The sequence below is a fragment of the Sorex fumeus genome, unplaced genomic scaffold (assembly GCF_029834395.1).
Source record: "Sorex fumeus unplaced genomic scaffold, SorFum_2.1 ptg000009l, whole genome shotgun sequence".
Lineage (NCBI taxonomy): Eukaryota > Metazoa > Chordata > Mammalia > Eulipotyphla > Soricidae > Sorex > Sorex fumeus.
Window position 1 is genome coordinate 4,251,385 of NW_026606066.1, and position 16,548 is coordinate 4,267,932.

At 38.4% G+C, this 16,548-nt stretch overlaps 1 protein-coding gene across 1 annotated transcript in view; it reads left to right on the plus strand.

Annotated features, from left to right (window-relative positions):
* Positions 1-16,548, plus strand: part of CNTNAP5 (contactin associated protein family member 5) — a 973,836-nt gene that overhangs the window by 767,702 nt on the left and 189,586 nt on the right. Inside the window, exon 14 of the mRNA XM_056110141.1 lies at positions 3,373-3,529. Coding sequence (XP_055966116.1) covers positions 3,373-3,529 — 157 coding nt within the window. The remainder of the gene's footprint in view (positions 1-3,372; positions 3,530-16,548) is intronic.

The following is a 16,548-nucleotide window of genomic DNA, read 5'->3' on the forward strand; positions in this document are numbered from 1 at the left end:
TAAATTCGATTTTGTTTATTTCGTTTATGTTGCTTCTTTTTTATTTTGGTTAAACCTTTGTAAGACCCTCTTGAGATTTTTTTTAAGTTACAGCTTAAAGAATCGGTCTCAGGAAATAAATTTTAGGAAATATCCTGATTATTCATAAATTCACATTGACCATTTCTTTGGGTTACTATGCTTTTGTGCATATCTTCCATATTTCTTTCTTCAAGATATTTCTTTCTTTTTGCTTTTAACCATTTTGTAAGGGGGTATCTTTTCATCAAGTTACACCACTACCACTTGTTTAAAATTATCACAGACCCAAATTCACATAAACCTAATTAACTTTACCAACAGTTTTGTTTTCTTAGTATTTATCCCTTCCTATAAATTAAATTATTTATTACCATTAGCATTGCCTATTTCTTATAATTACATGTGGTTTTTTTTGAGATTTTGCTGTATTTGTTCATTTTGTTTTACTTTGATTTATTACAAGTATCTATAAAAATGCACGGGTAGCATAAATCCTCAGATAATAGTTAGACAAATGCACTGTAGCACTGTCCTCCAGTTGTTCATCAATTTGCTCGAGCGGGCACCAGTAATGTCTCCATTGTGAGACTTGTTGTTTTAGGCAAATGTATATTTTAAAATGATTTATAATTATGCTTTATTCTTTCACTTTTGAAAGAGATTTTAGACAAAAGCATAATTTCTTTAGTGATAAAAAATTGCATAAGTGTATAGCGTATCTTTGCAACTGCATCATTTGTACTATAAAATCAGGCTATTGTGCAAGCCCTTTGGGTATGCTACTCCAAAGAGAGGAAAACACAAAGATGGCAGCTCTGAGAAGATATTTTAGTAATAACCCTCCCACTGTCATTCTTAATATGTGTATTTGTGTTTCATATTTTAATATTTCTCTTTATTGTGTCTTTGTTTATTGACAATGAGTTCAAAAAATTTTTCCAGCTGTAAATGAATTACCATAAATGAAGAGAGCGCCCAGACTCTCTGTACTAAACACTAATAAATTTTAAGCAAAGCAAAGTATTAGACAATTATTGGAACTAATAGGCACTGAGAAACTGAATTAGTAAAATTGCTAAAAGACAACATAGGCATCTGAAGATCTACAGAGAATATTTTTGCAAAATTAAATCTACATGTATATAAAGAATGATTGATACTATAGTATATCTACAATTTAGTGTATCTCATAGAGCAAAATAGCCCACAGTGGCATTGAACTCCACTAAGTGATCTGAACTCTAGATTTTGTGTAAAATTCTAGAGGTGCGATGGAAGAAGTGAGATTAAAAATATTAATTATCTTTACTTAAACCCAAGGACAATCTTGTCAAATTTACTCAAATATACATTTGTCTTACAAATTAGGACGATGTATCTGAGCATGCCTTAATTATGAAAGTATTATATTCTCTAAATAAATTCATTAAACCTTTAGACCACTTAAATATGTTTGTGATAAAAATGATTTTAAAATAAAATAAATTATTTTAATTCGTATTCAATAATCTGTAGTTGCTTGATATTAAAGAATATATATTCTTGCTATTTAGGGTTACTTTTATAAAATAAAAAGAAGAGCAGTTAACAGATGTTTCTACATGGCTAGCTTAAAAGATAAAAGGATTAATACATTTTAGGCAATGAAAAGTTGTGTTTAGAGTTAACATATTCACTCAAAATGTCTGCTCTTTGAATCAGCACCCTTAATGTACTTCTGCTTTCCCTAGCATTTTCCTTATCTCTTACTCATGACCTATAGATTCTTGGAATTTACCAATTAATATACTTTTTTTGGTCTGGATTGCTTTAATGACTTACATGAGGTTACTAGCAGTGATAGAAATTTAGAAAATATCATTGCTATTTGTGTACATGTGTAATTGGTGAATTCTATGTTTACAATATGGCATTTGCTAAAATCTCAGGGCTAGAATGAATGGAGATGTTACTGGTGCCTGCTCAAGGAAATTGATGAACAATGGGATGCCAGTAATACAGTGATGTTTATAAAGATGGGTTGCATACAGAATTTAATCCTGATGAGGCAAAATTCTGACCTAGCGCATCTGCAGATAAATACTATTCTACTTTAAAATGGTAACACATAAAAAGAATTTCCCTAATAATTATTTTATTTTTGAAATGCAAATCATATAAATAGAAGCATATGTTTTATGATGGATGGTAATAAATAACAATTTCCATTGAGGGCTTAGGGCAAACACCATCATCACTCATTATTTATTCATTATCTATAATATATCTATTGACAGCTATCATTTTAAATACATCCTTATTCACTGTATCACTGTATCACTGCCATCCTGTTGTTCATTGATTTCCTTGAGCTGGCACCAGTAACGTCTCCATTCGTTCTAGCCCTGAGATTTTAGCAAATGCCACAATGGAGTCTCGTTCAGGGTCAGGGGAATGAGACCCATTGTTGTTTCTAGGTTTTGGCATATTGAATACACCATACGGAACTTGCCAGACTCTGCTGTGCAGGCAGGCAGACAGTGCTACAGTGCTACTATTTGGGGTCTAAAATCTGGCCTAATTTATTCACTGTAATGAAAGTCTTCCTGAGCTTTATAACTAGTAGATCGGAAAGTTGATCCATACAGCTAGAGGGTATGCTTTGTGTTTGTGAACCCAAGGTTATATCCCTGATGACATATGGTCCTATGAGCACCTAACAGGAATAAAGTAATAGCACATTCTAGTGCCATCCTCCCAAAAGTAAAATTAATGAATGATCTTGCTACATTAATGCTTCAAAGAAAATTTCTCTATATGGGCTGTGCTTATGTATGTGTTTGGTTATATATGCATGAATGTTTTGATAAAGTTGTACATGTATGAATATATATCAAAAGGCAAGTGTATAAGAAATGAAAAGGAGAAAAATAGAACAAGAAATGTATAAAGTGAAGGGAAAAAGAATGAATGTAGAAGAATAGTATACAGTGGGCAGGGCCCTTGCCTTGCATACAGTTTACCTGGGTTGAATCCATGACACCCCACATAGTAACCAGAGCCCCATCATGAATGATCCCTGAGCATAGAGACAGGAGTAATTCCTGAGTGCTGCCGTAGGTAGCCCAAAAACAAAAGACAAAAAAAGTAGAGATACAAGGGAAGAGTAGAAAAGGGAAGGGAAGAGGTAGAAAGGGATCTGAAAGAAAGGTGTTGGGAATGATAAAGAATGAACAAAAGACAGTGCTGTATGTGTATATCTGTAGTTTTAAAGTAAGTGTGCATACAATTTAAGGCACTGACATCTGTGCTACAGTCCTCTCCTGGCTCATCTCTGCTCTACTCTGACTTTCGAAATTTCTTATGTTTCAGATGGAACGCCATTTACGTGGTGGATTGGGCGCTCCAATGAAAGGCATCCTTACTGGGGAGGTGCCCCTCCTGGCGTTCAACAATGTGAATGTGGCCTGGATGAGAGTTGCTTGGACATTCGACATTTTTGCAATTGTGATGCAGACAAGGATGAATGGTAATGGGGAAATCAATCTTTTTGCAGTTGTTTGGAAGCATAATTGACACATAATATTTTCTTCAAGATAGGATTACACAAAAATTAACATAAACCAGGACTATTCTCATGATACTGATTGTTTAAATTTTAAAGTTTGCCACTTGTGTCCTTCCATTGATACTACTGATGTCTGTAACACAAAGCACCTTGCCCAGTGATTACTTCTGTCAAAACTGAACACTCCATTTTTTCAGATGAAGTTTCCCCTCTTTTACTTATTTATCATTAGGTTACAAGAGTATTGAATTTATGCTTATCACAACACCAATAATATGTGTATAGATATACTTTCAACATTCCAATATAACCCTTATACCATTTCCTCTCAAACCTCTCTCTCATTCTCAGTAGAAACCATCATAGTATTCACAGAGCCTAGGTGGTAGTACTTTGTGTGTGTGTGGCAGTGAGTGTGGGGTACAAGGAGGAGGTTGTTTTTATTTCAAAAAAGGCTTGGGTTTTGTTTTGCTTTTTTTAAAAAATTCATATTTAAGTAAAATCAGTCAGCAATTGTACTCATTTCTCTTTCTACTCTATTTAGCATCAACACCTTAAATTCCATAAATTTTATTCAAGTAGATACATTTCAGTATTTCTAATTAGTAGTAAAGTACAGTGCATATAAGGACCCCATTTTTATATTCAGTAATCTGTTGCTATTCACTGGATTGATTCTATTGGTTATTGTGAATAATGACGCTGTAAACATGCTGCAAATATTTTTTGAATTAAATTTTCACATCTTACTATAAATACCTACTAGTGACTTTGCATTTTTATATATTCTTAAGAACCTCTATATACTTTTCTGTAGAGGTTACACCAATTTAAGATAACACAAATTAGAGGTCACATATATTCTTTTTTTTTTTTTTGCTTTTTTTTCCCCTTTTATTTTATTTATTTTTTTTACAGTTGTAGATTTACAATTTTTTGTGCTTGGGTTTCAATTATACAATGATCAGATACCCATCCCTCCACCAGTGCCCGTTTTCCACCACCATGGATAATATCCCTCCCACCCCCATCCCCCCATCCCCCCCGCCTCTGTGGCAGGGCAATCCCCTGTGTTCTCTCTCTCCTTTTGGGTGTTGTGGTCTGCAAAAGAGGCATTGAGTGGCAAACATGTTCAGTCCATAGTCTACTTTTGACATGCATCTCCCCTCCTGGGAGGATCCTCCAAATATCCTTTATTTGGTGCTCCCTTCTCTATCTGAACTGCCCTTTCCTCTAGGATACCCGGCTGGCCTCTAAGTTAAGGAGTAATCCTCCTGGTGCTGATCTCAGCTATTCTTGGGTATTAATCTCATATTTTGTTACTTTATATCCCCCAGATGAATGCAATCTTTCTATGTCTATCCCTCTCTTTCTGACTCATTTCGCTTAGCATGATACTTTCCATATTGTACCACTTGTATGTAAATTTCATGACTTCATCTTTTCTAACAGCTACATAGTACTCCATTGTGTAGATGTACCAAAGTTTCTTTAACCAGTCATCTGTTCTTGGGCATTCAGGTTTCTTCCAGTTTCTGGCTACTGTAAAGAGTGCTGCAATGAACAAACAAGTGCAGATGTCACTTCGACTATACATTTTTGCCTCTCTGGGATATATTCCCAGGAGTGGTATTGCTGGGTCAAATGGGAGCTCAATTTCTAATTTTTTGAGAATCGTCCATACTGTTTTCCAGAAGGGCTGAACCAGTGGACATTCCCACCAACAGTGAAGGAGTGTCCCTTTCTCGCCACATCCACGCCAGCATCGGTTGCTTTTGTTCTTTTGAATGTGGGCCAGTCTCTGAGGTGTGAGATGGTATCTCATTGTGGTTTTGATCTGCATCTCTCTGATGATTAATGATTTAGAGCATTTTCTCATGTGCTTTTTTGCCATTCGGATTTCTTCTTTGAGAAAGATTGTGTTCATTTCGTTGCCCCATTTTTTGATGGGGTTGGATGTTTTCTTCTTGTGGAGTTTAACCAGTATTTTGTATATCCTGGATATCAACCCCTTGTCAGATGTGTATTCGGTGAATATCCTTTCCCATTCTGTAGACTGTCTTTGTATTTTGGTCACTGTTTCTTTGGAGGTGCAGAAGCTTCTTAGTTTAAGATAGTCCCATTTATCTATCTCTGTTTTCACTTGCTCGGCCAGTGGCTTGGCATCTTTGAAGATACCATTAACTTCAATGTCATGGAGGGTTTTGCCAACTTTATCTTCAATGTACCTTATGGTCTCTGGTCTGATGTTGAGGTCTTTAATCCATTTTGATCTTACTTTTTTACATGGTGTTAGGCAGAGTTCTGAGCCTATTTTTTTGCATGTAGCTGTCCAATGATGCCAACACAATTTATTAAAGAGGCTTTCCTTACTCCACTTCACATTACTTGCACCTTTATCAAAGATTAGATGATCATATGATTGAGGGGAGATGTCAGTGTATTCAACCGTGTTCCATTGGTCTGTAGTTCTGCCTTTGTTCCAGTACCATGCTGTTTTAATTATTACTGCTTTGTAGTACAGTTTGAAGTTAGGGAGGTTGATTCCTCCCATTTTCTTTTTCCCAAGAATTGCTTTAGCTATTCGTGGGGGCTTATTGTTCCATATAAATTTCAGGAGTGTTTGCTCCATTTCTTTGAAGAATGTCATGGGTATCCTTATAGGGATTGCATTGAATTTATAAAATGCTTTCGGTAGTATTGCCATTTTGACAATGTTAAGTCTCCCGACCCATGAGCAGGGGATATCTTTCCATTTCCTCATGTCCTCTTTTATTTCCTGAAGTAGCGTTTTGTAGTTTTCTTTGTACAGGTCCTTTACTTCCTTAGTTAAGCTGATTCCTAGGTGCTTGATTTTCTGGGGCACAATTGTGAATGGGATTGTTTTTTTCATGTTGCTTTCTTCTCTCTCACTGTTTGCGTATAGGAAAGCCATGGACTTTTGGGTATAGATTTTATAACCTGCAACTTTACTATATAAGTCTATTGTTTCTAGGAGAATTTTTGGTGGAGGTTATTGGGTTCTCTAAGTAGAGTATCATATCATCTGCGAATAGTGAGAGCTTGATTTCTTCCTTTCCTACCTGAATGCCCTTAATATCTTTTTCTTGCCTAATCGCTATTGCAAGTACTTCCAGTACTATATTGAACAGCAGTGGAGAGAGTGGGCATCCCTGTCTCGTCCCTGATCTTAGAGGGAAGGCTCTCAGTTTTTCCCCATTGAGGATGATGCTTGCTGTAGGCTTGTGGTAGATGGCTTTAATTATGTTGAGGAAGGTCCCCTCTATACCCATTTTGGCTAGGGTTTTCATCATAAAGGGGTGCTGGATCTTGTCAAATGCTTTCTCTGCATCTATTGATATAATCATATGCTTTTATCTTTTCTTTTGTTGATATGATGGATTATGTTGATTGATTTCCGAATGTTAAACCATCCTTGCATCCCTGGGATGAATCCTACTTGGTCATGGTGTATGATCTTTTTGATGAGTAGTTGGATTCTATTTGCTAGTAGTTTGTTGAGGATCTTTGCATCTGTGTTCATCAGGGATATCGGCCTGTAATTCTCTTTCTTTGTGGTATCTCTGTCTGCTTTTGGTATCAGTGTGATATTAGCTTCGTAGAAACTGTTTGGAAGTTTTTTGATATTTCAATTTCGTGGAAAAGCTTAAAGAGCATTGGGAGTAAGTCCTCTTTAAAGATTTGGAAGAATTCACTAGTGAATCCATCCGGGCTAGGATTTTTGTGCTTGGGGAGACTTTTTATTACCATTTCAATTTCCTTGATGGTATAGGTCTGTTCAGGTATTCCAGGTCTTCTTGGTTCAGCCTTGGGAGTCTGTAGGAGTCTAGAAATTTATCCATTTCCTCGAGGTTTTCATGTTCCGTGGCATAAAGCTTCTCAAAGTACTCCCTGAGGATCCTCTGAATTTCTGTGGTTTCTGTTGTAATGACCCCCTTTCCATTTCTGATTCGGTTTATTAGGGTTTTCTCTCTCCCTTTCTTTGTGAGTTTTGCGCTAGAGGCTTATCGATCTTGTTAATTTTCTCGAAGATCCAGCTTTTGGTTTCATTGATCTTTTGGGTTGTTTTTTGGGTTTCCATCTCATTAATCTCTGCTCTGAGTTTTATTATTTCCTTTCTCCTGTTCGGGTTGTGCTCCTTTTTTTGGTCCTTCTCCAAGCTCTTAAGCTGTGAGGTTAGGTTACTTATGTGTGCTCGCTCCTCCTACCTGAGGAATGCTTGTAGAGCTATAAACTTTCCTCTTAACACAGCCTTTGCTGTGTCCCATAAGTTTTGGTAACTCGTGTTCTCATTTTCATTCGTTTCTAGGAATCTTTTGATTTCCTCTTTGATTTCCTGTCTAATCCACTCGTTAGTCAATAGTGCACTGTTTAATTTCCAGGTGTTTGATTTAGTTTTCTGTTTTTGTGTGTGATTTACTTCTAATTTCAGCGCATTATGGTCTGAGAAGATTGTTGATACAATCTCTATCTTCTTAATTTTATGGAGGCATGTTTTGTGGCTCAGCATGTGGTCTATCTTGGAGAATGTTCCATGTACGCTTGAGAAGAATGTGTATTCAGCTTTTTGTGGGTGAAGTGTCCTGTATATATCTACTAAGTCCCTTTCTTCCATTGTTTCCCTCAAATGAAGTATGTCCTTGCTAAGCTTGAGTCTGGTTGATCTATCAAGAGGTGACAAAGCAGTGTTGAAGTCTCCCACAGTATTGTGTTGCTATTGATGTCTTTTTCCAAATCTATGAGTAGTTGTTTTAAGTACTTTGCTGGTCTCTCATTAGGTGCATATACATTTATTACTGTAAGTTCTTCCTGTTGTACAGATCCTTTGATCAATAAGAAATGGCCTTCACTGTCTCTTATGACCTTCCTCACTCTGAAATCGATGTGGTCTGATATTAGGATGGCTACCCCAGCTTTTTTCTGGGAGCTGTTTGCCTGTAGGATTGTTTTCCAGCCTTTGACTCTGAGTCTGTGTTTGCTTTGACTATTGAGATGCGTTTCTTGCAGGCAGCAGAATGTTGGGTTCAATTTTCTAATCCATCCTGACACTCTATGTCTTTTAATTGGTGTGTTTAGCCCATTGACATTGAGAGAGATTATTGTTATGGGATTTTGTCCCATTGTTCTGTTAAAATTTGGTGTATTTGAGGGGCCTTTCTTGCCTTAAAGTAGCCCATTTAGTTGTTCTTGTAACCAGAGTTTTGAGTCTATGAAGTTCCTGAGCTGTTGTTTGTCCGTGAAACTGTGTGTTGTTCCTTCTATTATGAATGAAAGTCTTGCTGGGAAAAGTATTTTTGGGGAGGCATTTATTTCATTGAGTTTTTTCACTATGTCCCACCACTGTTTTCGGGCCATGAGGGTTTCATCAGAAAAATCAGCTGTGAATTTTAAGGATGCTCCTTTGTAAGAGATTTCTTTCTTCGATCTTGCTACTTTCAGAATTTTGTCTCTGTCTAAGGTTTTGGTCATTTTGATCAGAATGTGTCTTGGGGTATTTTTATTCGGATTTCTTCTAGCTGGTACCCTTCGGGCCTCCTGAATGTGCTCACAAGTTTTCTTCAGCTCTGGAAACGTTGTAGCAATGATGTCTTTGACAGTTTCTTCTTCATCAAGGTTTTCTTCCTGTCCCTCTGGGACTCCAATAATTCTTATGTTAGCCCTCTTGGCTTCGTCACGATCTTCTCTTGCCATTTGTTCCCGAATAGTGAGTCTCTTTTCCATTTTCTGCTCTTTTCTGGAGAGTCTCTGAACTTCATCTTCGAGTTCACTGATTCTGTTCTCAGCAGCTGTTACTCTGTTGCTGAGGCCTTCCACTGAGCTTTTCAATTCGCCTACGAGATTTTTCAGGTCTGACATTTCTGATTGCATTTTCCTCATTTCTGCCTTCAGATCCTCTTGTCTTCTATTGGCATTGCTTTCCATTGTTTCTTTTAATTCCCTAAGCATCCTAAGTAGCTCCCTCCTGAATTCCTTGTCAGAGAGGTTGTCTAACACTACAGTACTCTTGGTGTCATCTGGGCTAGACTCTTCAATATGAAAGTTTGGTGGGCTTTTGTGTTGCTTTACCATTGTGAGAGGTGTGATTTAGTCCTTCACGTTCACTGTTACTATTCTGCTTGATATGCAGTGTGAGTTAAGATAGGCTTATGAGTTATTGGCTACTGTGTTTCTAGTGGCTGAGATAGTATAGAGAAGTTTCCATCTAAGAAGGTAGCTTATGGTTCCTATGGCATACGTAGTGGGAAAATATTTGGCGGCCGCTAATGCGGCCGCGGCTCTGGAAAGAGTCCCTGGCACTGGGCGAGGAGTTGGAATGTCTCCAGTTTGGAATTGGAGCCGTTCAGCTTTGTTGCCCAGAGCTGGGCCTCCGTGCCCGTCCCACACAGCTCAGGGGTTGAAAAACGGCTTTCTAGGGCCTGGATCTAGCTGCACATGCCCAGAGATGGTCCCAGGCCCTTGGGGGCGGGCTGTACCTGTTTGGAATTGGAGCCGTTCAGCTTTGTTGCCCAGAGCTGGGCCTCCGTGCCCGTCCCACGCAGCTCAGGGGTTGAAAAACGGCTTTCTAGGGGCTGGATCTAGCTGCACATGCCCAGAGACGGTCCCAGGCCCTTGGGGGCAGGCTGTACCTGTTTGGAATTGGAGCCGTTCAGCTTTGTTGCCCAGAGCTGGGCCTCTGTGCCCGTCCCACGCAGCTCAGGGGTTGAAAACCGGCTTTCTAGGGGCTGGATCTAGCTGCACATGCCCAGAGACGGTCCCAGGCCCTTGGGGGCGGGCTGTACCTGTTTGGAATTGGAGCCGTTCAGCTTTGTTGCCCAGAGCTGGGCCTCCTTGCCCGTCCCACGCAGCTCAGGGGTTGAAAATCGGCTTTCTAGGGGCTGGATCTAGCTGCACATGCCCAGAGATGGTCCCAGGCCCTTGGGGGCAGGCTGTCGAGGTCACATATATTCTTACCAACAGCTTACCAGCTTCTTTTGTCTCCAGATCCTCACTAACATTTTTTTCAACATTTTTCACATAGGAAATTCTCACTGGTTATATATCACTGTGATTTAGATTTGCATTTCCTTCATAATAAGTGTTAAATATTTTTTTTCAACTGCCTGGGAGCTGTCCATATATCTGTTTGAAAAAGCATGCAATCAAATATTTGAGCACTTTTTATGCAGATGTTTGCTTTAAAAAAATACAATTTTAAATAAGAGTTAAAAGTATTTTATTGCTTTTCAATTCAGTCTTTGTTTCTGTAATGTGTAGACTTAGAGGTTTTGGAGACACTTTAGGGAGACTCGGATGTGCAATTATACAGATTGTTCCTCTATCCTCCCAATTTTGTTTTAGATATCAATTTTCCCAATTATGTTTTAGATATCAGGCTACTCCTTTAAAGTCAATGAAGGAAATTTGCAAAGGAAATGTGTATTTAAGGATATCTATTTTATCCTTACAATATTTAGAGTCAGTATAATTTTCTCACTTTTTCTTCTTAAGGTTGAAAAATATAGGTTTTAGGAAAGCTCTATAATTTTCTTAAAGTCACATCTGTTTTAACTTGAACTGAGATATGTCTAGAGAAAATACTCTAAGTCTCATATACCTAATAGAATGAAGTTTAAAGTACCCATCTATGTCATATTTATTTTTGATTTTTCCTTCAGGTAAACTACTTTTTAAAATACTAATTTTCTACTACCTTTGTTGTGAAATAGAATAGAAAAAAATTCAAATGTGCATTTGTTTCCCTTTTACTGGATTGAAGGGATACTTAAATTTTAGATATTTTACACTTGCTTCTTTAAATGCTGTAGCACTGTAGCACTGCCCTACCATTGTTCATCCATTTGCTCTAGCAGGCACCAGTAACGTCTCCATTGTGAGACTTGTTACTGTTTTTGGCATATCGAATATGCCACAGATAGCTTGCCAGGTTCTGCTGTGCGGGCGGGATATTCTCCATAGCTTGCCGGGATCTCTGAAAGGGATGGAGGAATCGAACCCAGATTGGCCGTGTGCAAGGCAAATGCCCAATCTGCTGTGCTATCACTCCAGCCCTGTTTAAATGCTACCCAGTTATAATTAAGAGTTCTTATACTAAGCTTATTTCAAATTTTTTCCAGTATTTTTCTTTCACAGTCTAAGTTCAGAGCAGCAGACACTGTCCTGAAATAAAGTTAAAGTATAGTCAAAAACTCAGTTTAATGAAGAGGAGACCAAATATTTTGAACCCTTCATGTTTCAACGCGCTGGGTCACCTTTTCAAAATGTCATAGGGCCACTTGGTGCCCAGGAAAAGTTACCTGGGTTTCTTCTCCTAACTTAAAAGCCCTGTGTGAGTAAATATGTATGATAGCCAAAGAGAACTTAGATTTATCATTGTGTTGGACTCCCAGTTGCCTTGCAATATCTTCATTGATTCACTTCACACTCCTACCTCCTTTATCGACCATATACCTTGTGATCTGTCTCTGGACTTTTAATTCTATCCCATGGATCTGGTGAGAGTCTGTATTCATTCCAATACCACACTGCCTTGATTTCTGTTCTCTCACCTAGACACACTCTAATAAACTCTTCAAGTAATTGTTCTCTTCAATTCTAATGCCACTACTCTAAGCAGAGAAAGTATTGCATATTACATGCATTTGCTATTTTCTCTAGAGGTAGGGAAAAGTCATGTTTTGTTGCACTTTTTTTTTTGAACATGTGATTTCTGTTAAGACATCAACATTTATTTTCTTATATATCTTGTTCAATAACAAGTCAACCATCTTCACTCATTGGCTCCTTAGAGTACATATGTGGTAGTTGATTGGGGGAATAAAAAATACCTTTATATCATCCATGTAAGGAGCTTAGATTCTGAATGAACTCTTCAATACATCACTTATTATAAAAAGGCAAGTCAAATCCTGTGTAATAATTTCTAAGAAATAATTTATTATGGCAATAAATATGTGTAATCCCATCAGCGGCCAAGACTCAGAGACTATAAAATCCAGATCCCGGACAAGAACAGTGCAGTCTTCTGCCCCCGCGCCTGGGTGTTCCTTCCCGGGGCCCCTTGGAGGGGAGCGGGTTGAGCTTTCCTCCCCGCTCCGACCAGGGCTCCGGCAGCCGAAGACCTCCAGGACCAGCCACCACCATGCTGAGACAACTCTCCGCACACACAAAGGTACTGGCAGAGGGACAAAGCCACGCGGGTTCCGGGGCCGAGACCTCCAAGCCTACTCGGATTGGAGTCGAGCATCTTCCACCCAGATCCTCCAAATTTCAGTAGGCGGGGGTCACACCCACCACCTGGCCCCCTGGCGCCGTGTAATCCCATCAACGGCCAAGACTCAGAGACTATAAAATCCAGCTCCCGGAACCTGACATCTTATCAGAACTTTTTTTTATGACATCTTATTGTCTCATTCCTACTTTGGACAAACTTGCAGGCTATGGAATGTAGCCTGCTCACAGGGCAGAGTCTGACAAACTCCCTGTGGCGTACCCAATATGCCAAATACCAGTAACAATGATGGGTCTCATTCTCCTAAAGAGCCTTGAATATAATCTCAGGGCTAGGATGAAAGAGACGTTACTGGGGCCTGCTCGAGGCAATCGACGAATAACAGGATGATGAAATGAAAAAATGAAAAATGAATTTATTATGGAAAATATTGAAAACACTGCTCTAGTTAATATTTAGCTATAAATATGTATATATAAATGTGTATATTTATATAACATATTTACTAATGTTTTTACTTGTATAATGTAGGCAGTCTGATGTACAGGAAATGTCAAAGGCATTATGGCCCTTGAAACTGAGAAACTCATACAGCAGTGATAAAGAAAAGAGCTTAGCAATGAATGTATCAATGTGATGAATGTAATAGTAGCACAGATGGTGTGGTAGTTAAATTTTGAAGTACCGGAAGAATTTAGCTAATGTCAGTGTAGTATAGATAGTGGTAAACCTTATGTGCTCAGACAGAGAAGTGCAGAATGTAGAAATAACTTATCAAAATGCATATTTGTGGAGTTGTACTATTTTAGTGTGGGAGATTGATAGAGGTGAAGGCAAAGAGGAAGGTGAAATCCAGATCATGCAGCTACTTTATACAGGAGAAAAACTGAAATAGTTTTGTTTGCAACAAAGATTTTGGGTGTATATTGTGCATTCACACAAGAGACCTGGCAGAACTTTGTCTAAATTTATTAGATCTCTATTAAGTTCTACTATTTATATCAGGAAGGAAAAGTTTAAAAGCTGACATAATAATGAAATTTTTAATCATGTTCTTCAACATTCTTCCAACCTGATTCTTCAACCTAATGATGTCAACCCAGTTTATCACAATTTCCACATTTTTTTTTCTTTCAGGCAAGTATACCTCTTTTAACATCAGTGACACCCTTGGTATTCCTAGGAAATCTCAAATATCTTTACCTTGCAAAATGTCTTCAAGTTTCTATTCTTGTGTGAAATTACTAAGAATATTATGTGCCCCAGAATGCCATCTAATTAATGTTTTATATATTGTGCTTCTTAGATATTACTGTCAATTAAATTTTGAACGTATGGCCATATAGACAGTCCACTGTGTTAGCTTTTTGCATTGCATGCTGAAGACCCAAGCTTGATCCACAGCATCTGATAAAATACTGATGAACTCTGCCAGGAGTGATACCTGTGCACAGATCATGGTCATGGTCCACCCATTGTTCATCGATTTGCTCGAGTGGGCCCAGTAACGTCTCCATCATGAGACTTGTTGTTACTGTGTTTGGCATATTGAATATGTCACGGGTAGCTTGCCAGGCTCTGCCGTGTAGGCGAGATACTCTCGGTAGCTTGCCGGGCTCTCCGAGAGGGGCGGAGGAATCGAACTCGGGTCGGCCATGTTGGCCGCTTGTAAGGCAAATGCCCTACCACTGTGCTATCGCTCCAGCATCCTGAGCACCACCAGGTGTAGCCTAAAATCCAAAAGAAAACTGTGAATTTATCACATCTGAAATATTCTATTTTATATTGTATTTATCATATTATCAGGACATATCATCTTATCAGGACATCTTTTTATGACATCTTATTATCTCATTCCTACTTTGGACAAACTTGCAGGCTATGGAATGTAGCCTGCCCACAGGGCAGAGTCTGGCAAACTCCCCGTGGCGTACCAAATATGCCAAATACCAGTAACAATGATGGGTCTCTTTCTCCTAAAGAGCCTTGAATATAATCTCAGGGCTAGGATGAAAGAGACGTTACTGGGGCCTGCTCGAGGCAATCGACGAATAACAGGATGATGAAATGAAATGAAATGAAAACATCATATTTTCATTTGAACATTCCAACAAAACTTGGTTTCCAGCTGAATCTTAGGATGTTCTTGCTAAGTACATGAATGCAACTTCTACATAAGGATTTGCAGTCACAGGAACTGATGAGGAAGCCAGAAAGACCTTTCCCAGGACCTCTCAGGTCACATCACAGCTGCATGTATATTTATTTCTTCCTAGTCTGGCTATTCAGGAGGCCTCAGTCATTTTTTTATTGAATCACGGTGAGATAGAGCATTACAAAATTGTTCATGATTGTTTTCAGTCATACAGTGTCCCAACACTCATCGCTCTACCAATGTAATTTCCCAGCACCAGTGTCCCTAGTATCCCTCCTGCCCCTTCAAGCCACCCCAACCCTTCTTTCTGTCTCTTTCACTTTCTCAAATTTTTGTTATATTTTAATAATAAAAACTATCTATTATATCTCTAGATGAATAACTGGTTTTTATATACTTCTTGAGACTCAAGAAAATGGGAGGAAAGTTAGGTAGCTTTGAATATGGAAGTAAATAATAAAGGCAAGCTTCAGCTTCATATTTGAATAAGCTTTCTACTGCAGAGCTCAATTCTTTTTTTTCTTTTTAATTTTTATTAGTGAGACACCATGAGGTACAGTTGTAGACTTACAAATTTTGTGCTTGGGTTTCAATTATACAATGATCAAATACCCATCCCTCCACCAGTGTCCATTTCCTACCACCACAGATCCCATTATCCCTCCCACTCCCTATCCCCCCATCCCACCCTGCCTCTGTCACAGGGCATTCCCCTATGTTCTCTCTCTCCTTTTGGGTGTTGTGGTTTGCAAAATAGGCATTGAGTGGCAATCATGTTTGGTCTATAGTTTACTTTCAGCATGCTTCTCCCATCCTGGGAGGATCCTCCCAACTCCCTTTATTTGTTGCAAAGCTCCATTCTTAAAAGGTTCTATCCCCTCTAAAGAAGAAAAGAGAAAAGTGATGGAAATTTCAATGAATAACAGAGGCAAAATTAATCAATTAATTTTATGACTTAAACAGTAAACATACTTTCAATCAGGTGTTTTCTGATCACTTTAGATTAATGAATTGGTGATAGTGGGAAAGATTATTGGTCACAGCTCCAGGCTACAGTCCCTAGAGAGAGCAGAGAAGCAAATTGATAATGTGGATAGGGGAAATAATTCTCTTTTCAATGGTATGTAAAACATTGTAAATGGCAAGTATAAAAAATTATGGAGAATGTTCCCTAAAATGCTACATTCATGGCCCTGTTCAAATGATCTGAAGACCAGACAGAGCTAAAGTAAGCTCTCTTTCTTAGCAGTAGATTCCTTTATTTATTCATAAGAAAGTGCAGACATTTTAATTTGATTTTTAGTAACTCTATTCTTGGTCTTTTGGTCTCAATGACCTTTTATAAAGAGATAGAGTTATAAATAGAGAAATCATTGTGTAAAGTTTAAATTCTTGTCAGCAGATCATCCCAATGAGAAAAGTTTATATGCACCCCAGATCTTCAAACCACATTCTATCCCTAGATGTTGGGGAATAGTTTTTCCCCAATATACCTGGACACGTTGTACACTGAGTCCGGGGGAGTCATGGGGTCAAGGACAATAGGCGCTCAGAGAAACACCCTTTGGGAGCAGC